At 37.7% G+C, this 24370-nt stretch overlaps 1 protein-coding gene across 3 annotated transcripts in view; it reads left to right on the top strand.

Moving 5' to 3' along the window:
- The window catches only part of LOC308688249 (MSL complex subunit 3-like), a 386649-nt gene that overhangs the window by 88237 nt on the left and 274042 nt on the right, over positions 1-24370 (top strand). For all 3 annotated transcript variants that reach the window (XM_081361197.1, XM_081361199.1, XM_081361198.1), the window contains exons 6-7: positions 7068-7196; positions 7805-7965. In XM_081361197.1, the coding sequence (XP_081217323.1) occupies positions 7068-7196; positions 7805-7965 (290 nt within the window). The remainder of the gene's footprint in view (positions 1-7067; positions 7197-7804; positions 7966-24370) is intronic.

The raw sequence follows: 24370 nt of genomic DNA, 5'->3' as shown, positions 1-24370 counted from the left end.
ATTCGGCCCGATCCGCACTCTAGTTCTGAACAGTTTCTTTGACAGCTTTTTTAGCTTGACACTGAACATATGAGGTAGCCAGTCTAGCCACCAGGTAAGACTGCAACAATTGTGACCGTTTCAGAGAGAGACAGGGAACGAATGCATCCAGAAACGCACGGGCAGAATGACATCTTTTTTTTTTAAAGATGCAAACGCACCTGTGTTGCTCTTTTAGGAAATGTGACCGTCACCAGTGCCGGAGCACACAGGGAATGACCGCGGCAACACTGAATCAGCAAACTGAAACAGTGAAGCACTCACTTCTCGCCCTCTAACCAACCGTCAAACACACAAACAAATAGAAATTTGATGCTATTAAAACAGCAGTTGAGAGCTTGAGAAGCTTGCGATCACCGCTGCACTCACGCTGTAGAAACACCAACATTGGGAGGTCTTCCCGTAAAGAGGAAGAGGTAGACGTCGGCGTCTGTGTAAAGTTAGTACGGGTAACTTGCTCTACAGCGACACTAGCGGCTGGCTGACCAAATTGCTCTTCCTGCAACGCGAACGGGGGTAAACACGGGGGATTTGAATTGGACTTATGTATCGATACTCGCGGCTTAAAAATCGATACTTTCTTGGAAAAAAAAATATCGATTTATATCGCAGAATTGATAAAATTGCTCAGCCTTATTACTGATCTGCCTTACTTGGGGTGGACGATGATGCAATTTTCTTTTAGAAACAAACTTTGTTGTATTATTTTCATGTTATCACTGTGACGCTGCTTTGATACAATCTGTATTGTAAAAAGCGCTATATAAATAAAGATGACTATTTTGAAGCAATATTCTCATCAGTGTTCAATCAGCTTTGATAAATTTAAATCTGCTTATTGTTATATCTGCACCTTTAAAGCCTGTAGGCGACCGTCTTAATGAGTGAATTATTGAGTAATTTATTCAAACGATTTGTTCAAGAATGAGACAGATGTTTATGAATGGGTCATTGAATCTTTGACTCAACCGATTTGTTCAAAACGCTGAATCATTCAGTAATGAAACACGGTTAACTTTCCCTGTGAGATGCTTGATGGTTCTGCTGTGATCTTTCTTTGGAACTATTTTTGCTGCTGAAACAAAACAAAAACTTTTTCATCTAATATTTAATATTGCCAATAGTCAATAGTGTTCCTAAAATGTAAGTGACTTAATTTTAACTATTTATCGAACTGTTGTATGAAATCAATGTCACATTTTCAATTGTGATGATATTCAGGAAACAGCACTCGTCGTTTGAGGTTGCTTAACTGTATCATATGTTAAAAATATAAAAACTTCACATTTCGAATTTTTATAGGCAGTATGTTGTTAACTGAGTTTCTTTGTGCGCGTCCTGCACTCATTTGTTTCCATTTCTCCTCGAGTGGCTGCGCGAGCGTCAGCAGCACAACATTGTTACCGTCACTAATACATTTATTATCCTACCATAATAAATGTAATAAAATCCGAATTCTCTCGGTTTAGTGATTCCCTAGGTTATTTATTTATTTATTTTTTGTCATTGGCGTTTTAATCGGGCTACTTGCCCGGTCAGGCAAGTAAAATTCTCTTTTACTTGTCCCTTCAAAAAATCCACTTGTCCCGGTCGAGCGTTAATGTCGAGCCCTGTATAGTATAGTTTGTTACTACTGAAATAATATATTTAGTCTTGTATTCATTCTAGGGCTGGGACGATACACCTATCTCCCGATTTGATATTATCAAGATACTTTTTAATCTACATTGTTAAAAAAAGCGCTGTATAAATGAAGATGACTTGACTTATACAGACTGTCCATGATGTATAAGATGAGTCATATTTACAAAAACAATTCATAAAATTTTTGACTTATTTTAGAAGCATCATACAGTACTACATTCTCTTTAAAGGGTGACTAAACCCTAAAACAACTTTTTTAGTTAATGGGATTATTTATTTATTTTTTTCTCCCAGCCCTAATGAATTTTTACTTGGCGATGGGGACGTGCAAGGTGCAGTAGTCTTCTTTAAACAGTCGAGTCAAGTCACCTTTATTTATATAGCGCTTTTTACAATACAGGTTGTATCAAGGCAGCTTCACAGTGATAACATGAAAATAATACAACAAAGTTTGTTTCTAGAAAAAAAATTGCATCATCGTTCACCTTAAGTAAGGCAGATCAAGAATATTGTTGAATATTAAATGTCCCTGACTAAGCAAGCCAAAGCCAAGGCAACAGTGGCAAGGAACCAAAACTCCATCACAGACAGAATGGAGAAAAAAACCTTGGGAGAAACCAGGCTCAGTCGGGGCCAGTTCTCCTCTGGCCAAAGAGCGAAGTCAGATTGGATCAGAATATTTACCCATTTCCATCTGGTTGGAAGTTGGAGTCATCACGCCGGTATGGAGACGAGTTTGTTGAGGATCAGTGCCGATGGCTGTCGTGTCGATGAGGCCTTCACAGGGCTGATGAGGCTGGCACTTCAGGGATGCATTGTGAATGGGTGCAGGCGCAGGTCCACCATCTGTATAATGTTCTATAATAATGCCAAGTAAAAGAGATGTGTTTTTTAGTCTAGATTTAAACTGACAGAGTGTGTCTGCTTACCGGACAATGTTAGGAAGTCTGTTCCAAAGTTTAGGTGCTAAATAGGAGAAGGATCTACCGCCAGCAGTCGATTTTGATATTCTAGGTATCATCAACTGGCCAGAATTTAGAGAATTTTGAAACAGTCAAAAACATTGCATGGTTTGAGGTTGATTCTGTGCTGTAGCAAATATTTAGTCATATTGCTAATACAGCCTGCATGTTATTAGCTTGTCACATGTTACATTGTACTTAATCATCATTAAACCTTTCGAAATAAATCCACAACTTTTGACTTTCTCTTCGCCCTGCTGGTCAACAAGAAAATATCTTACACAAATCGTAAATGAGTAGCAGTGAGTGAGTTAGTTAATTGGTTGCGCTCCTGTAAGCGGTGGGGAACTTAATGGATATTCATGAGGTTAGATGTTGCTATTAAAGGATACGCTCACAGCTTTTTTCGGAACCGAAACTTAGAAATTTAGCATGGTTCCAGTATTTAAAAAAAAACCCACATAATCGGTTCTGCATAAGAACCGTGTGAGGGGCCGAGAAGCCAAGAACAAGGAACACAAGCTTTGCACAAAAAATGGGTCTTTATTTGAACCCAAGAAAAAAAATTAACTTTACAAACTCATAAATTTCTTACAACAAAAATAAAATAAACAAACAGAAAATTAGATCAAAAACAGTTGATCTAATAAAAAACCAAACAAACTAAAACTGACCTGCTCAAATGAACAAAGCAACAGCTTATAAAGGAAAGGATGGGCCCGTTACAAATTAAGAGGGAAAACAATTCAACTTTACATTCAACATACAACCTTAAGTAAATTAAAATCAAATCAAACAGAGGTATATAGTAAATAAAGATAAGGAAATCAAAATGTAGTCAAATATCATAAATGTACAACTAAATAAATCAATTAATAAAGACATTAATGTTTCTTCTTCCCCCGGGCAATTCCCAGCAAATGGTATGTCTGGGCGGAACCAATAATGCTTAAGTTCTGTTACTGGCCGGACTCTAATCCTCGTCACGCCAGGATGCGGCTGCAGCGGACCATGTCTGAAGTTCATCACGGTAAACTTAAACTCAAAATAGAAACATATGTAAGTAACATATACAACAATTTGTGTGCACTTCAAATCAGTAACAATGTATATAAAAATGTGTTGTAAATGTAAACGTATGAAAACCTAACAATAAAGAATTAATTATATATATATATATATATATATATATATATATATATATATATATATATATATATATATATATATATATATATATATATATATATATAAGTTTAAATAAGATTATTCTTAAATACATGTCCTTCGTGTGTGTGTGTGTGTGTGTGTGTGTGTGTGTGTGTGTGTTGATACACACACTACTCGGCCACCACTCGGGCCGTCACAAACCAGTTCTCGGTTCCCAACCCTATGTGTGTGTTTTACATTTTACAAGATATAATACAAGTCTTAGATGACCCCAGAATTTGTCTGTGAAGTTTCAGCTCAATATACCCCACAGATAATTTATTATACCATGCTCAAAATGCCCCTTTTTGTGTGGAAGTGAAAACGCACTGTTTTCATATGTGTATCTTTAAGCTGCTGCTCCCCGCTCCCCTTTCCAGAAGAGGGCTATGCCTTTACAGCTCGTGCTTTGGATACTCCGGCAACAACAAAACAGGAGAAACAGTATGGAGCCGTTTCTACTGAACACGTTTGTGCACTTCACAGCACTGCTTTGATCATTTTGTATGTAAATGCGCTAGACAGGCCTTTTCTTTTTCTTTTTTTTTTACCTGTTTGGATCCCTTAATTTTTGTATGGCTAAATTGTTACTAAAGGACTTTCTTGCTACGCATAACAGAACTTAAGGCAACTTTCAAGTAGTTAAGGGAAAATACTTAATGACAGCCTTAAAATTCCTTAAGTGGACCCTTAGTTTTTTTCTTGCAACCCATGTTTCACTAAGGGTACCCTTTACTGTATTGCTAAGGGTTTTCTTAACTTAAGGGCTTTTATGCAACCAGGCCCAGCTGGTCATAGGTCTGTGCAGAGGAAGTAGCACCATATTTGATTTGACTGGAATGAAAACAAAGTTTTAAGGGATAGAAGTACAGTGTGTTCAATGGATTGTACTGTTGTTCAAGATGATGAAACATCTTCCTGCAAGACTTTCGATACACAAAAACTCAAACTCATAGAATTCGAAGTAGTGCATCAACCCTGACTTAGGTCTATTGCCTTATTTATATTAGCATTGTAGCAAATTAGCTCAAAATGTAAATATAAATAATTAATAGAATTAATATTACAATCAGTTAACTTGTTTGTCTAGCAAACACTCAGTATCAATCGTCAATCAACTCTCAGAAATAATATTTTTCATGGCCACATAAAAATAACTCTTTCTTAGTAAGTTGCTGTGATCGTTAAAGGGACTTTGATTTTCAAGCAGTGGCCAGAATCAAAACTTTTTCAAAACACAAAAGTTTTATTTAGCTAAATCACAGACACAAAACTAATATAAACGAATGCATACACACAATCACACATACATGGGTAAAATGGAAAGTGAAAGTGACTGAATGAAGCTAAAACGGAGACAGGGGAATGAAGCTAAGAGTCAGTTAACCACCTGAACAGAACCATCAGTTTTTTTTGCTCAAAACACCTTCTTAACAAGGGGTCTACAGCTTACACTAAACCTCTGTTTACTTTAGTATACTTGCAATGCCATAGCCATTGAACAAGCCTCCGGATGCAGTCTCAGAAGAAAATATTGATGGTTCAGTAGTTCGATGGTGAGGGTTGGTCCAGGGTTGACTGAGGACAAACTTCAGCTGTGTCGAAAGAGTCCTCTCTCCAGACCGGGAAAGTTACAACAGGACTGCGCACCGGGGCAAAGGCCCCACGGTGTTGCGGTCAGGCTGGATTTTTCCAGTCCTTTCGGATGTTTGCCAGAAAATGGAGCACAACTGGAAGAAAACAAAACTAGAATTTCATGGAAAGAGAGCATGATTGTGAAAAATCCTTGAAATCCTTGAAAGAGGCCTTAAAAACTGATCTGCTTGTTTTTTAACCCTCTTAGAAGAAAATAAACATAACCCTTGGTATTTCTTTAAAACAGTGGCTAAATTAACGAAAAATAAAGCTTCAACCCCAGACGTTTCTAAGCAGCACAGCAGTAATGACTTTATGAACTTCTTTACTTACAAGATTTGATAATATCAGAGAGAAAATTATAACTATGCAGCCGTCTACTACAGTATCGAATCAGGCAGTGCATTGTAGTCTCCTTGAGGAAAATTTTGATTCATTCACTGCTAATGTAGAGGAAGAATTTTCTAAACTCGTTAAATCATCTAAATCGACATGTATGTTAGACCTTATACCGACTAAGCTATTGAAAGAGATGCTTCCAGAGGTCATAGATCCTCTTCTTAATATCATTAATTCATCTTTGTCATTAGGACACGTACCAAAAACTTTTAAGCTGGCTATGATTAAACCGCTTGTTAAAAAAACTCAACTTGATCCTACAGAATTAGTCAATTACATGCCGATCTCGAGCTACCTTTTCTGTCAAAGATACTAGAAAAGGCAGTATCCTCACAGCTATGTTCCTTTTTAGAAAGAAATGGTATCTGCAAGGATTTCCAGTCAGGATTTAGTCCGTACCATAGTACTGAGACAGCTCTCATTAGTCTCACAAATGATTTGCTCTTATCTTCCGATCATGGTTGTATCTCTCTATTAGTGTTACTTGATCTTAGTGCTGCATTTGATACTATTGACCACAACATTCTTTTAAATAGACTCGAAGATTATGTTGGCATTAGTGGAATTGCAATAACATGGTTTAAATCATACTTATCTGACCGTTATCAGTTTGTAGCAGTAAATGAAGAGATGTCTTATCGATCACAAGTTCAATACGTAGTACCACAAGGCTCAGTACTAGGACCGATGCTGTTCACTCTGTACATGCTACCCTTGGGAGGTATCATTAGGAAGCATGGCATTAGTTTTCACTTTTATGCTGATGATACTCAGCTCTATATTTCTTCACGCCCTGACGAAACATATGATTACTTGGGAAAACTGGATACGCGTTTGTACATATATCAAGTGATTATATATAGAAGGTGTAGAATTAGGATGCACTGTTTAGGAAAAGGGTACATTTGTCTGTTTCAGAGTGAATTTAGAGTGAGACACTACATTCCTTTTTGAGTTATAAACCAACCAGTCTTATTGTGATGATTTGTCTTTTGTTACCCTGGTAACCAGGGGGGTTTTCGCTAGGGGCTTGCTGGATCATTAATAAAATATAATGAATAATTGTCCGTCTAATTGGTCAAGACACTACTTTGTTTATTATTTGTAATCTGAATTTGCATGACTTGGAACATGGAATTACACATGCTCTTCTAACCTTAATACTATGCTTTTACACAGAGGGAAGAGCAAGAGCCGCAGACCAAAAGGGAGAGTGAAGACAAGAGCATCACTATAAATATTGACATCCCTGATGTGCTCAAGAAGAAGCTGGAGGATGACTGTTACTATATCAACAAAAGAAAGAAGGTATGCATGTTACTCCTTAGGTAACATGTACATAAAAGAGCATGATTCAATGCAAACCAGAATAGGGCTGTGCGATATGGACCGAAAAAAACTATCGCGATTTCTTTGATCAATTTTGCGATTTCGATTTGAATCACAATTTTGACGCGCACAGACACGCTTTACATTCATAAATGCATTCAGTGTGAATTTAAAACATATTTCCAAAGGAAACCAATTAGAGCTTTATCAAAAAGCTGTAACATGTCTCTAAAACAGACATGAGACACGCTGTCTGAGAGTCAGAGTGCTCTTCACTAACACGCTGTGCATATATTTATTTAATTAAAAATCACAGCCTTTGCGATTTCATAATCGCACTAAGCCAAATCACGATTTCGGTTCGATTTCGATTAATCGTGCAGCCCTTTACCAGAACTTGATTTAATGTCTCTAATTAATATGATTAAAATGGAAACACCACAGCATCTCTCTTGGTCTACCAATAAGTTCAGATTTACTTTGGTTTCTTGACCTTAAAGCTTAACATTTTCAAAATTAGTCTCCTTTTAAGGGCATTGTCTATTGTTAACAAAAATTATTATTTAATTTTTTTTCATTGACAACAGCTGGTGAAGCTTCCATGCCTGATGAATGTAGTAAACATTCTGGAGTCCTATGTGAAACACTTCACCCTAAATGCAGCTTTCTCAGCTAATGAGCGCTATCGGCACCCTCAGAGCTCCACGCAGACCAATATGAGCCTACACTATATGCCACCTGAGAGGAAGTAAGTTGTAGCCATTTTAAAAAAAGAAAATATTTGTCATATACATAATGGTACACTCGTCATCCATCCAGGCTTCGGCTCCCTGCTTTTGGCCTGAGACAATGGGATAGATTCCAGATTTCCCACAATCCTACATATGACAAGTGATTTACAGGATTTGTTCAGAGTTTTGAAAATGCTTGATTTAAACTGTTATGTTTTCAGGGTTTGAAATGTGCTGGAATTTTGAATATAGAATCCAATGTTGTTAAAAAAAAAAAAAAAACAAAAAAAAAAAAACCTTATTATTAAAAAACATCATGAATCATTTCATATTGTGTACATTGCTTTATTGCCGCACAAGTAAAACTTGAAAGTGCTGGAGAAATGCTTGAATTTCACTCTGTAGGTACTAGGGCTGTGCGATATAGCAAAAAAAAATATCATGATATAATGTTTCATATCGTTCGGTATCGATAATTATTGACATTTTTATAACCTTTTTTTTTTTTTAAAGAAGAAAAGATTGAATTTAAAACACTTTTTTTTAATCCACATTATTAAGACAAACAACAAATTATATTAGTTTTAGCAGTCAAAAACAAATAATAAAATGTATACAAAAATATCTTCTTTGTCTTATATTAAGATAAAGTGTTAAAGAAACTCGAACTGTGTGTGTAGTGTAAAAGTGTAAACGTTGAACAATCAAGGCAAACATGCCAGAGAAATTTCCTTGATTTTTAAAAATATAGATATTTATTAAAAGAAAAATTCTTTTTAAATAAGTGTGAGTTTTCCTATATCTTGAAACTTTTAGTTTTATAAAAGGGGGTATTCTTTGAAGGGTGAACAAATTATGTTTTGGTCATCACATTAAAAATAACATTTAAATATGATAATATTTGAGTTTTGAAGTGCTGGAAAACGATGTGAGACGTACTTGAATGCATTTTACTATTTCTGCCAAACTTCCATGGTTACATTTGGTAATACTACATTAAATCTATGGTGAATGTTGCTGATCTGTGGACTTAAAGCTTAAAACTATAGTTAATTCATGGCACAATGTTTCTCCTGGTATCCACATCAGCACTGTTTGATCCATTAATAACAGAGAAATTTGAATGCTTTTCACTAGATCTCGCAGCGATGTTATTAATTCAGTGGCGAATTCAAATGCTTTCTTAACTGGATCTCTTTGCGCTGTGTAGTAACAGTGTCGCTTGATTAAGATCGGCTCGCGCTGCATTTACATTGGTCCAAACTTAAAAGCGGTCCGTGAAGTAGCGCAGTTTCGTTCCACTTTCATTATGTCTGCCTATTGATGTTGGGCAACTGAACCGAAAGCCTCGAAAGAACCGAACGGTTCAGTACCAATAGATGTATCGTTACACCCCTAGGACGATACAAACCTCTAAAGCTGTAAGAGATATTGGGATGTCAAAGCGGTGACTCAACTGAACACGAGAGCAACGCAACCTGGCTGTTTAGATATTATTGGTTGTTTCCTTGTCAATGGTAGCACGCTGATTTATCAAAAACATCTGATAGGCACAATAGGTGTCAGTATTGCACCTTAACGCTGGTTGCCGCGTTAAAGTATGTCATCGGATATGACAGACGAGACACTCTACCCGCACTTCAAGAAACTTTGCTCGCCAGTGTGGAAAGTTTTTTGTTTCTGTGAAAATTACTTGTTAATCAGCCCAGTCTGCAGAAAAGGTGGCAAAGCCTTCTACAGAGAGTAAGTTGTCATTATTTTGCTAGTCTTTAACCTGTTAACTGTTGATGCCTTTCTGTTTTATTATATTAACATCCCTCTGGGATTTTAGTTCAAAAGTGTGCATTTCCGATAAAAACACATGGATTATCGTGTTTACTTCAAATATCTTTAGAGAGCCGTATTATTCTATTTTTACCCAAAATAAGATGATGTCAGCATTATGGAGCACTAAACTCTCACATGTAAACAAGTTTACCGATTCATATTAGAAGTGCACCAACATTATATATTTTTAAATTAAAATTAAAAACGTATCTCTTCTCTGTAGCCTATAATTTGTGATGTCCCTTGTTGTCTGTTGTTGTTTTGTTTTATTTTTGGTTTTAGAACATTGTACAGCACATTGGTCAACTGTGTTTTTTTTTAAATTGTGCTTTATAAATAAATTGAGATTGAGATGTAATTTATTTTTAATTCATACTCGATGCTGGAGGGCCTCACACAGAAAGTCCACAAGTGAGACTCATGATGAGCAATAAGTTCCAGGAAATCCTTCACTGTAGCTGAATAAAACGTAGATAGAGACATTGTGACTGATATGTATGATACTGTATGACACTAAGCATACAGAAACTTAACATTGCGACAGCATTATGGATTATCTGTGTTCTTCAACCCATCTCAACCAATCTATTTTTAAAATGCAATGCAAATTGACATAGCCTTTATCACTGTTTAAAATACTATAAAATAATTTATTTTTAATTTCTATTTGACTGATAACTTTTTTTTTTTTCAAGATTTCTATAGATATCATGATATACTGCTATCGTGAATTCTTTTGGCCACTATAACAGTTTAGTGAACAATCTGATATCGTGAAAGGCCTAGTTCAGAGTATTGAACTGTAGCCTACATCGATTAATGTTTGCCCCGTTGTCTGTAGTGATTCAGTCCAGCTTCTTTTCATTGAGGGCCCACACAGAGTCCTGTTTGCACACTTTCCCCTGAGATGCGACCATTGGAATCCCCCATGTTTAGTAGGTCCTGTGCTAGGTCAATAAAACCTCTTCCCGTAATTCATTTAATGAGATATGTATTAGGCCTATATATATTAATTTACATGTCAACCTTTTATGAAGATGACTATTGCAGATTGTTCGAACTCAGCACAGGCTAGAGGTTCTGTATAGCAGATGTGACTTATTGGTCTGAAAGACTACAGAGAACAACGCCTGATTCATAAAATTCGCTTCCAAAAGCAAAGGTGCAGTTTTGACTTGAATGAATAAATGAGGCATTTATATAGCACTGTCATATGCACAGAGATGTATAAAGTACTAGAGACCCAGACTTGAATAAAAGTACAAGTGCTCTATCAAAAAAGTGACTTGAGTAGAAGTTGAAGTGCTCTTTAAGCAAAATACTTAAGTAGAAGTACTAAAGTATTAAAAAAATTTTGTACTTAAGTATTGCAAGTAGTTTATTTAAAAATTTACTACTCAAGTACTGAAAGTAAAAGTACAAGTATTGTGTTATGAAGTTATTAAAGAAAAGAGTCAAAAGTTTGAACATCATATTGTTTATATTATTTCAAATGTTTAGGACACACAATTAATTTGGCTGAAGCAGCAGTACAAAGACATGAATGTTCAAGAACACCTTAACACACTGAGAAAAACAGATCAAATATGTCCCTTCCCCCTCTAAAGCATCCCTCTCTTCTCTTCCCTGCTTGTGCCTTTTTTCTCTACAGCTTATTGTGTATTTATCAGCATGTAACAGCGATCTCTGGAAGCTTTGTTTATGTCAGGGAGTTCCTGGAATGGCTCTTCTTCATGTGTTCCATATATGGTCTAATGTGCATAGGGCGCCCTCTGGCTGCCAGTATGGACTGAAAACACAGTAGGCTACATCAGAGTATCCAGCGCTCATAATGATTACATCGGCCCATTTTGGTTATAATAATTTAAATAAATATTATTCCTCTCTATAGAAATCTAACGTAAACCTATGAAATCTATCAATCTATCAAAATCTGCACATTTTTGAGCTAAAAGCCCTGAGGGACGTTGTTTGGCCAAGCGCTTTCATGACGACCGCACATGAGTTTTTTTTTTTTTTTTTTCTGAATGGGTGCGGCTGACGCTCATAATTCATATTAAAGGATTCGACTATTTTTTCCTGATATATATAACTGACATAAATTAAGACATAACTGTCCCTATAGGTTTCTCAGAATAAAATAGTGCTCAAATACTGAAACTTGAGTCTTATATCATTTTAATGATGTATAGTTTGTCAAGGTAATAACATTACATATAATAGTAGCCTAACTTTAAACTATTTAAACAAGGAACGATTCAGTGCATCGGCGTCCTCATGACAGCTAACAGTTACGCACTTCAATCTTTATGAATTGTCTTTCATTCCGAAAAATGAAAACATGGACTAGTAGGGCCAGGAGTGGTCTCCTTCCTCACCCTCACCGCCACGATCACTCGAAGTTCTGGTTCTTCCATCTCGAAACAAATGAACAAAGCTCAAGTGTTCTCAGTGGAGGCAGGCAGCAGAGCGAAAGGCAGAACGGGAGCACGCGCGGTCTTGATCGTTTGATTCGCTGGGCTAGCTTCATCAAACCTGGTGACAGAGCCATCTACCGCTCTGGCAGTGATAATGTGGGTTTGGAATGATTCGTAACATTTTTATAATTGTAACGAGTAACGATGCAGCACATAAAAAAAGTATCGGAGTAAAAGTATTACACTCGCCGAAAATATGTACTGAAGTAAAAGTGGAAGTAGGAGAAAAAAATAATACTCTAGAAAAGTACAGATACAGCCTTTTAGTACTTAAGTACAGTAGTGAAGTAGTTCTACTTCGTTACTATACATCTCTGCATATGCACTACTGTACACCCAAAGCGCTTTACAATGATATCAGGGGATCTCTCCTCAACCACCACCAGTGTCACTTGGATGATGCGACGGCAGCCACAGTACTACGGCGCCAGTGCGCTCAACACACACCAGCTACAGGTGGAGAGAAGAGAGAGTGATGGAGCCAATTCAATGGATGGGGATTATTAGGAGGCCATGATTGGCAAGGGAAAAGGATGGATTTTGGCCAGGACACCCGGGTTATACCCCTACTCTTTACAAGAAGTGCCAAGGGATCTTTAATGACCACAGAGAGTTAGGGCCTCGGTTTAACGTCTCATCCGAAGGACTTGAAGTGTCTAAAACTGATTGTTTAAATTGAGAAAGTCATTCGTGCCTTTATTTTTTCAAGGATTGATTATTGTTATTCTCTTTATATAGGATTTAGTCAGACAGCGTTGTCGCGTTTTCGGGTAGTCCAAAATGCAGCCGCTAGGATGCTGACTGGTACGTGAAAATGAGAGCACATTTCCCTTCATTGGTTGCATGTACATTCCCGATTATAATTTAGGCGTTTATTGTTTGTTTTTAAATCATTAAATGGGTTAGCGCCACCTTACCTTGCAGACCTTCTAAAACGGCACACATCTACTAGATCTCTGAGATCCTCTGATCAGCTGCTTTTAACTGTTCCTATAGGTCTAGATTAAAACTATGGGTTAACTGGGCCTTTTCGGTAGCTGCACCTAGACTGTGGAATATTTTACCTAGTAGTCAGCCGATATAACGCCAAGGCCGATATATGGCATTTTTAAAATATCGGCATCGGCTGATAACTTTTTCTAATTTGCCGATGTGTTGGAATTGGGACTTTAATTTTGACGGCGCTACAGACTTTTATTTTGACGGCCGGCGCTGAGAACACCAGCGCCTGAGAAGAGAACAGCAGTGCCTGATCACACCATTGTTGCCAACTTAGCGACTTTGTCGCTATTTTTAGCGACTTTTCAGACCCCTTTAGCGACATTTTTTCAAAAAAGCGACTAGCGACAAATCTAGTGACTTTTTGGACAAACCTTAGCAACTTTCCAAATATCGCCAGTACTGCAGGTCTTACTTCCCCGCTGCAGCCACATATCTGTGTCTGCTCTGTTCAGTGAGCGGCTGAGAGGAGCAACACATTCCATTGACTGCATGCCAGCTGACATAGACATGAATGAGCTGCGCATGTGCACGCTGTGTTAGCAGGGACCAATCAGTGATCACATATTAGCTGCCTTCTCCTTTGTTTTTAAATTCAAACCATTTAATTTGACCGTTTTTTTTTCCCTCAAACTCATATACACATACAAAAACGCATATACACACAATCTAAATTCAACTTTATTAAATATATGAACATAATATAAAAATAAAAGGCGGATATATACACAAGCAAATATAAATACAAATACACACAGCTAGAACATTACAAACATTTAAAATAGCAAACATGTTACACTCTAAGGTATATTTACAAAAGTACAGGAAAGAATGGGAGTTAATTCCTGATTTTAAGGGGTGGCTGAAGCCCTATGTGGGCAATGACACAAGGGCTTACTGTCTGTACTGCAAGACAGAATTTTGTGCCAAGTTGTCCGATGTTAAAAAGCATGCCTCAACTCAGAAGCACAATGAAAAGTCCAAGCCTTTCAATCAATCCAAGCAAAAAACGTTAACATTTGCTCCAAAAAATGCAGACTCTTGCAAACATGCAGAGGCAACCATGGCAATGGCGATTGCAGAGCATTGTTCCATTCTTTCTTGTGACCACATTTTTAAGGCATGCAAAGCTGCTTTTTCCGATTCTACTGCAGCCCAACATTTTCGGATGCACCGTACCAAGTGTACGGAAAAGATAAATGGGGTGTTGGCCCCATATTTCATTGAAAGACTGGTGGCTGATATTGGTGACTCCAAATACAGCCGCCTCCTTGATGAGAGCACCAATGTAAGTTGTCTCAAAATACCTCAGAATCGTGATTCGGTATTTTAGTGAGGAGACAGCAAATGTAGTGGCCACCTACCTAGTCCTTGTTGAGCTGGAAGAAGGGGATGCTAGATCAATAGCCAGAGCAGTTCTTGCTTTTCTTGGGAAGTGTGGCCTCAAGGAGAAGAACTTGCTTGGCATTGGCACAGATAATGCATCTGTAATGACAGGAGTGTACAATGGTGTACACAAAATTATTAGGGAGGAGGAAGGCTTACAACATCTTGTCCTTATCCTCTGTGTGTGTCATTCACTGCAGTTAGCTGTAAGCTATGCCCCCAAAAACACTCTTCCATGTAGTGTGGAATTTCTTGTTAGAGAAACATACAATTGGTTCTCTATTTCTCCAAAGCGCAGAGAGGCATACAAGGCTGTCTATCAAACAATAAACTGTGGGGAGAAGCCTTTGCTGATAACAAAGGTCTGTGCCACACGCTGGCTTTCCATAGAGCCTGCTGTGTCCAGAATCCTTGATCAGTGGGAGGAGCTAAAATTGCATTTCAGCCTTACCATGTCAAGTGAACACTGTTACATGCCAGATGTTCTACATTCTATGTACAGTGACCCACAGAACCTCCTGTATCTCACTTTTTAAAAATCTATTATTAGTGAGGTGTAGTCCGCTGTTAAGGCTTTTGAGGGGGAACAGTCAAATCCGCTCAAGCTGCTTGACTGTTTAATGAGGCTAATAAAGTCTGTTTGCAGCAGGGTCATTAACCCAATAGCAAAAATTGATGTCCTAAAAGAATCAATAGATGGCCACATTTCTCCCAAGCCATACCTTGGCTATATATTTGAGTCCAAGGCAGCACAGCTAAACCTCTCTCCAGAGGAGGAGGACTGTGTTCGAAGGAGATGTGTAACCTACACCATCTCCTTAGCAAATGAACTGAGAGCGAGGCTTCCAGAAAATTTGGAGATACTGCAGCACATGTCTTTGTTCAATATGGGGGAGACACTAAACCACAACAAGAGCCTGACAGACATGGTCAAATTTGCAAATCTTTTAGGATATTGCCCGGACACAATTGATACAATTATTAATCAGTTGAGGTCTATTCACCTTCAGAAATGGGAGGAAACAACAAACACATTGGCATTCTGAGCTGAAGTTAAAAAGTACAGAGATTCAGCTGGCATAAACCCATATGAAGACTTGGTTTCTGCTGCAGTTTCTGTCCTCTCCCTCCCACACTCAAACGCTGAGGTAGAAAGGCTGTTCAGTCAAATGAGTGTCGTTAAAAACAAACTGAGGAACCGCATGTCCCTGCAGACCCTCAGCTTTATTATTTACATCAAATATGGTTTGAGGTTGGCTAGAGAAGCATGCTATGAGCACAAACTGCCTGATAAAGTGCTGCAGCTCTTTGGAACTTCAGCTGCTTATTCTTTTAAGTCCTGTACAGACTCATCCTCTGCATCCTATGTCACCCCATAGGAGGAGAGCACTCAGGGTATGGATCTTGTGGATGAAGATGAATTCGGTCTCAACATTCTAATGATGTGATCTGGAATCAATCCAAGAAAAGTTATTTTTTTTAATTAAAAAATATGTTCCATTGTCTATGTACATAATTGTGGCACTCGTGTCTGCCAAATTATCACATATAAATGTGTGGTTCGGTTAAATTATCAGATTATAAAATTAGATTAGATTGACTGAATTGTTAGAATTTTTCTGTAAATATGCACATAGTTTGCAAATATGCAGTTTTTTTTTGATATTGCAAATATGCACACAGTGCATTGTTTGTTTGTACATATGCACACAATTTGTAAATGTGCCCAGATTTTTTTGTAAATGTGCATAGTTTTTTTTTTTTTGTAAATATAAACACAGTTTGCTTGTAAATGTGCCCAGGTTTGCTTTTGTTTTTGTACATCTGCTCATAATTTGTAAAGGTTGTTTTTTTTTTGTTGTTGTTTTTTTGTTTTTTAAATATGCACAAAGTTTGTTTGTAAATATATGTAATTAATTCAACCTAAGGTTTACCTTCTAGGGGCAGATTATCCTTAACGTCTCTGACTGGAACGGAATATCATTGTTGTGGCTTATATGCCTATTCTGTTAGAGAATAAGAAACACATTCTGTGGAATCTAATTGTCTCTATGAGTTATCAATGTACATGTAAATATAACTGATAATATCACAGCAGTTATGCTGTCTTCAACTTACATGTATAGTGATTTTGTCCAACAACGTCGAGGTTACAAATCCGGAAATTTGACAGTGCTGTGGAAGTAACTGCTGGTTAACATGTAACGTTAGCCTAAGTTCCGTTATGTTCCGTTGTCTAACAGAAAATATGTAATTGAGAACAGCTTTACTGGACATTCAGCTATATACTTATATAAAAACCATATGTGAGTACGGTTTAGGGGAGATAACCATTATTATAAACTGAAGTACCGACAAATTAGGCAGAATGCAAATACGACGCGATGATGTCATTAATATGCTAATGACGCATGACGTCATGTGGCGACATTTAGCTACTTTTCGAGCAGGCTTTAGCTACTTTTTTATTGAAAATAGTTGGCAACACTGGATCACACAGCGCTCACTCACATTCTCCGTCTTCATTAGTTTACCATCTCTGTCAGTCATATCTAATACTTTGTTAGACAGAACTGGTAAACAAAGAAATTAAATGGTATGTGAAAAAGTAAAGCGTTTGCTTTTATATTATTTGTGACAGAAAAGGCAAACAATCAGGCTAAAATACTTTGTCATTTACCGTCAACATTCAGCAAATGCGCATCTTCTACATCATTTAAACAAATCTCTGAATATCTAATAAACATTTAATTTCACAAAGCTTGCAGATTTAATGGAATCCAGCTGTGATATCTTGTGAAGTGTGCATCTGTAGCCTGCAAAAACGTGTTACTGCGAGTGACGCTCGGTCCGTACGAAGTGAGTGAATGCGAACAGAAGATCAGCTTATGCTGTGCTATATCCAGTTGCCCACTGTGTCATATTCATTTTGTTTTCACTGTGTGATGTATCTTTCTGTTGAAAACTAATTTATTATCTCAGGCTTTTAATTCTACGGAGTATTGAGGCATGTTTTACATTAAATTCTGTATGTACTTTGAATTTACCTCTGTATGTCCAGTTTTATTTATTTTTATCTTTGTACAGCACTTTGGGCAACTGCAGTTGTATTAAGTTTTGCTTTATAAATAAACTAAGTAAACTCAGAATCAGAAACAGCTTTATTGCCTAGAAATTTTGTCTTGGTGACAGAAGCTTCCACAGTACAGACAGAATGACAGCGACAAGACCGATAATAAAAATGGAATAAGGGAATAAAAAATGCAAATATATAAAAGATAAAAAATACACAAAATAGACAATAATATATTAATGTATAGCTATGTTATATACAAATGCAAGGAAATGTAAATAAGAGGTATGGTGTGTTATAAATAATGTAATAAGTATAAATAGTGTTCTGTATTGCATGTTTATTGCCCAGTGGGGGCATATAACTGTGCATGAGGTAGATGGCCTGAGGAAAGAAACTTTTCTTGTGCCTGGCTGTTCTGTTGCTCAGTGCAATGTAGCACAGACCAGAAGGCAAAAGTTCAAAAAGGAAGTGGCCTGGGTATGAGGGGTCCAGAATGATCTGCCAGCCCTTTCAGTCACTCTAGATGAGTACAGTTCTTGGAGAGTGGGAAGGGGTGTGTTGATGATTCTTCCAGCAGTCCGAACTATCTGCTGTAGTCTTCTAAGTTCTGATTTGGTAGCTGAGCAGAACCAGATAGTTATAGAAGTGCAGAGGACAGACTCAATGACTGAGTAGAACTGTATCAGCAACTCCTATGGCAGGTTGAACCTGAATGATTCCATTGCACCTACAGTGCTGCTCATGATGGTGAGTGGGGGGAGTGCTGGGTGTTTCTCCTAAAGTCCACAATCAATTTCACTGCTTTGAGCTTGTTCAGCTCCAGGTTGTTGTGACTGCACCAGACAGCCAGTTCTTTAACCTCCTGTCTGTAGGCGGCCAGTGCTGATCGTGTGGGTGTTGGATGAGACTTTTCCCAGCTTGTCTGTCTGTCAGGAAGTTGATGATCGACTGACAGATGGAGGTGGGTACAGAGAGCTGATTTAGTTTAGTCTGGAGGATATCTGGAATGATAAGCCCTTTTCAAACAGAGATTCCGGAAAATACACGGATAAAGTGACCCAGGATTTGACCCGGGTTCGTTTGATTTTGGTTCATTCACATTGCCAGTGATTTTCCGGAATCAGAGAGTGCGTTCAAACACAACCCCGAAAAAATCCCGTAAAGACACATGACATCGATGTGACTTGTAATGTCTCAGCAGCATCTTAAGTTTGCTTATGAGCTGCGATTTCTCTCTCGAGAAACCACGCTTGTGCATTTTTTTATCTGATTCGATCATAAACTTGCGCATTACGTAGGCTACCGTTTCACTAGCTGGCGAATGATCCCGGCTTCAGCGCCATCACTACGACACGTCATTATTACGGCTTTTGTTCACACAGCGCGCATTCCGGGACTGAACACGGCAATGTTACTAGGTCCCCAACCTGGCACTGATGCCAACAGCAATCCCGGGTCGTGTTTGCGTTCACACAGAAGGCACTCTGGCAATTTGCTGACAATTTCCCGTGTTCAAAGCGCTGTGTGAAAGGGGCTTTAGTGTCCACAAACAGGATCCTCACATAAGTCCCTGGTTTGTCCAGATTTTGCATGTGCATTTCCCATGTGGACTGCATCATCAACAGACCTGTTTGCTTGATCAGCAAACTGTACATTTCAAATCTTTTAATTTGTGACAAATAGGCTAATGTGGTCACAACACTGGGAAAACCTACTCATTTATGTATTAGAAACTAGGCGATCACTCTTAACACTCCCATGCAAATATGTAGCCTATATAATTCACATTTTCTATAGTTTTTTTTTTATTTTATTGCAAGGAGAAAATAACATAATAGATATTAAGAATTAATAAATAAATAAAAATGAAATACAGGGTATTAGTAGCCTACTTCACTATAAAGCACAGTGTTACATGCTTGATGTTGTAAAGCGACGATTGCTTAACATTTAAGTAAGATATTTTTGTTACAGTATGTGCAACACACAGAAACAGCCAGCAACAAAGAATAACATACAATAATGAGTATTATTTCTTAGACAATTTACACAATAGAAAAAAAAAAATAATAATAATTGAAACAAAACTGAAATCTCCAGCATCTTCAACACTTTAAGTAAACTACACAAACCACAACCAAAAATATGGGAGGCAATCACTTGACCTAACTAACGGAGAAAGTACTACCTGTAGATATGAGAATATTACTATGAGGACACAAATTAACAAAATTAGAAGTCCAGTCAAGTCACCATTTATATAGCGCTTTTAACAATATTGATTGTTTCAAAGCAGCTTTACAGTGATAATAGGAAATTAAAGTAACGGATTGTTTTGGCTTTACAGCAGCTCTAGAATAAAGTTATTGTCCAGCTAAAGTTAGTTTTTGATTGGTTCACTTTCATTGCAAAGATCATTAATTATTAACTTAGGGGCTGCTTACACGACACCGCTTTAACTGAAAACAGAAAACTTTTAATGTGTTCTTCTGGCCATTCATTTGCAAGACAACAGTGTTTGGTGGCTCGAGAATGCAAACTTTGAAATGGGTTCCAAGGTGCAAGTTTTGAACATTTTTGAAAAACGTTATCATCTCTGTGTGAGATATGAATGAAACATGAATCTGTGAAAGCGGTAACGGCGTGCACATGCATAGTATGTGTTTAGTCTATAGCTATGCACATTTGAATATATATCTGCACAGGCACGTAGTCTTTCTTTACAAATTGACCTCACCAAATTACTTGTCTGGCCTGCATAATACAGAATTTTTAGTTGCTTACATGCGAATTGGAATAATTTTGATCAAGTTTTTTTCTGTACAGAGGTAAAGGGAAGTGAAGGAGGCCTTCACAGGGGAGAGACTAGTTGACACTTTGGGGGTCCGATCACCTTCATTTATATAGCGATTTTAACAATATGGGTGTTTCAAAGCAGCTTTACAGTGATAATAGGAAATTACAGTAGCAGATAGTTTTGGCTTTACAGCAGCTCTAGGATTAAGTTATTGTCCAGCTAAGTTAGTTTTAATTGATAGATTCACTTCCATTGCGAAGATCATTAGTTATTAACTAGGGGCCGTTAACACGACACCGTTCTAACAGAAAACCCTTAACGCGCTCCGGCTGCCCATCCGCACAAAACAGTGCCTGGTGGCTCGAGAACGCAGAGAGACTAATATTAGCGTAGACGCCATTCTTCTTATGATGTAACGAGTACATCAAGATTTATGGGAAGTGTTCCCGTTTCTGGCTGACCTAATCTATGCAGCCTAACATTGAATTATAGAGGTCTATAATGTGTTATGTGTATACTAGGCCAAAGATAAGTGTTTTTAGTCTAGATTTGAACTGACAGAGTGTGTCTGCTTCTCGGACAATGTTAGGAAGACTGTTCCAAAGTTTTGGTGCTAAATAGGAAAAGGATCTACCACCAGCAGTCGATCTTGATATTCTAGGTATTATCAACTGGCCGGAATTTTGAGATCGCAATAGACGTGAAGGACTATAATGCATTAAGAGCTCGCTCAAGTACTGGGGAGCTAAACCATTTAGTGCTTTGTAAGTAATCAACAATATTTTAAAATGTATAAGATGTTTAATAGGGAGCCAATGCAGTGTTGATAGAATTGGACTAATATGGTCATACTTCCTGGTTCTGGTAAGAACTCCAGCTGCTGCATTTTGGACCAGATGTAGTTTATTTATTAAGCGTGCAGGGCAACCACCCATAATAGCATTACAACAATCTAACCTTGATGTCATGAACGCATGAACTAATTGTTCCGCATTTGTCATTGAGAATATGACATAATTTAGATATATTTTTAAGATGGAAGAATGTGGTTTTACAGATACTAGAAACTTGATTTTCAAATGAAAGATTGGTATCAAAGAGCACACCCAGGTTCCTAACCGACGACGAAGACTTGACAGAGCAGCCATCAAGTGTTAGACAGTATTCTAGGTTATTACATGATGAATTTTTTTGTCCAATAATTAGAATCTGTTTTTTTTTTGTTTTTTTTTTTCAGAATTAAGTAGAAATAAATTACTAGTCATCCAGTTTTTTATATCAGCTATGCATTTGGTTAATTTCTAGAATTGGCAAGTTTTGTCGGGGCGCGAAGAGATATAGAGCTGAGTATCATCGGCATAACAGTGAAAACTAATCCCATGCTTCCTAATGATATCTCCCAAGGTTAGCATGTACAGAGTGAACAGCAACGGTCATAGTATTGAGCCTTGTGATACTCCATACTGAACTTGTGATCGATAAGACATTCCTCTGTCATTTACTGCTACAAACTGACAACGGTCAGAGAAGTATGATTTAAACCATGCTAATGCAATTCCACTAGGTCAGATAAGCATGATTTGAACCACCGTTCCTCTAATGCCAACATAATTTCCGAGTCTATTCAAAAGAATGTTGTGGTTGATGTATCAAATGCAGCACTAAGATCGAGTAACACTAATTGAGAGATACAACCAGGATTGAATGATAAGAGCAAATCATTTGTGACTCTAATGAGAGCTGTCTCAGTACTATGGTACGGTCTAAATCCTGACTGGAAATCCTTGCAGATACAATTTCTTTCTAAAAAAGAAATCATAATTTAACAAATGATCGTTGCGACGGAAGCAAATCAATCAAAACTAACTTTAGATGGAAAATAACTTAACTCTGCTATAAAGCCAAAACAATCTCTGTTACCTTAAATTATACGCTTATCTCTGTAAAGCTGCTTTGAAACAATCTACATTGTTAAAAGCGCTATATAAATGAAGATGACTTGACTTGACTTGACTTGACTAAAAAGGAACGTAGTTGTGAGGAGGCTGCCTTTTGAAGTATCTTTGACAGAAAAGGTAGATTCGAAATCGGCCTGTAATTGACTAATTCTGTAGGATCAAGTTGCGTTTTTTTTAACCAGCAGTTTAATTATAGCCAGCTTAAATGTTTTTGGTACGTATCCTAATGACAAAGATTAATTAATGATATTAAAGGGTAACTCAGCCCCTGGTCAGAGCCTGACTCCACCCACTGGCAATATTTGAAAAATGCTGGAAAAGTGGGCAGTGTCCAGTGGAGATAGAGGGAATGAACCGAGGGTGGGGCTGAGCGGGGGGCGTGCACCTGAGACCCGCGTTTCAATAGCACACGCTCTGTAGGCATGTTCACATTAGCAGATAATGAGTTGCCATGAGAACAACTGACATCTCTATCTTTTTTACAGATTACATAAACAGATAATATTTTTTTTGTTTTGAATGAGATAATTTAATAGCAGAGACTTAAATGTTTATAAAGATATATTGCTTATGCCTGTGTGACTAGTATTCGCTGAGCTTTGTTTAAGTTTAGAGACCTGCTCCAGAAAAAAAGTTCACAGAGATGAGAGGCAGAAAGCATACCCTGTTTATTTTTTTTATTTTACAAAAGCACAATGTTTTGTTTAGTTTGTAGTGAACACATAAAAAGTACACATTTTACAGTTTATTTTTTCATATTTCTTAAGTCTGTATGACATAAATGAGTATTTTTAGTCTATTGTGCTGCTATGTGAAAAAAATCCAGCAAAAACTCGCTGGCAAGTTTGTCGACCCCAGAGGGTTAACTTTAGCCTAATAGGAAGGAACATAAATTGTGATTAAAAATATATGCTCACTCACATCAAGACACCGCTGCAGAGGTGGAGTCCATGCAGGAGGAGCAGCGTTTGGCACTGCGTCGCTTTTCAGCACGAGCTGTTTGGAGAAGCTAAATAACTATATAAATGTTATGCTAACTAGATGCTAATATACGTACCAAGGGCTTGGTGAGCTGGTGCATGCTTGTGTCACGCGGCATCACAGCTTCCAATAGGAAAATTCAACTGCAGTACCCACCATTCAACCTGAAGAGGGCAGCAATCTTTATACCCAAATGTCAAAAAATTTACTCAAATCAATGAACAGCACTAATAAAGCCCCAGTCTTACAAATCATGAACTAAAAAAAGTTTTGGGGTTTGGTTACCCTTTAAGAAGAGGATCTATGACCTCTGGAAGCATCTCTTTTAATAGCTTAGTCGGTATAGGGCAATGGTCGGCAACAGGCGGCCCGCGGGCCAGCCAGCAATAATATCTGGCCCACGCCCGCAGCCAGATTTTGATAGCGGCTGGTTCTGAAATAGATCTGTCATGAGAGCAACAGTTACTCACAATCACTTCGTCTTTAGTGATTTTGCCTTCAAAATAAAAGTAAGAGAAATTTTTTGAAGCAATGTTTTATTTTGAGATGCATTGAGAGCTTTTAATTTGAGAAGTTCTGAAAGACATTCAAAGGAGTCTGTGGATCGCTTCTTTGCAGATAAGACACTGGCTTTGCATTCACAAAACTAGGTAGGATGAATGCAAAGTTGTCTTTCCATTCTTCTTTGTATTTCCCATTTTCGCTGTCATCTTTCCTCGTTAGACTCTTTGATGGTGCCATTTTCCCTCACCAGCTAGCTTAAATGTTAACATCACTCTGCACACGACATACCGTAAAACTTAAAATAATAGCCGAGTCCCAAATAGACGCCTGTCTCTTTTACACGCCTGGTGTGGCTACAGGTTTGGATAAATAAAGGCCGGTCTCAAATAGAGGCCCGGTCTGTTTTTAGTTTCAGGT

Source organism: Scardinius erythrophthalmus (assembly GCF_964197995.2).
Source record: "Scardinius erythrophthalmus genome assembly, chromosome: 3".
Classification (NCBI taxonomy): domain Eukaryota; kingdom Metazoa; phylum Chordata; class Actinopteri; order Cypriniformes; family Leuciscidae; genus Scardinius; species Scardinius erythrophthalmus.
Note: the sequence above shows the minus strand (reverse complement) of the source record. Positions and strands in the feature narration are given on the sequence as shown.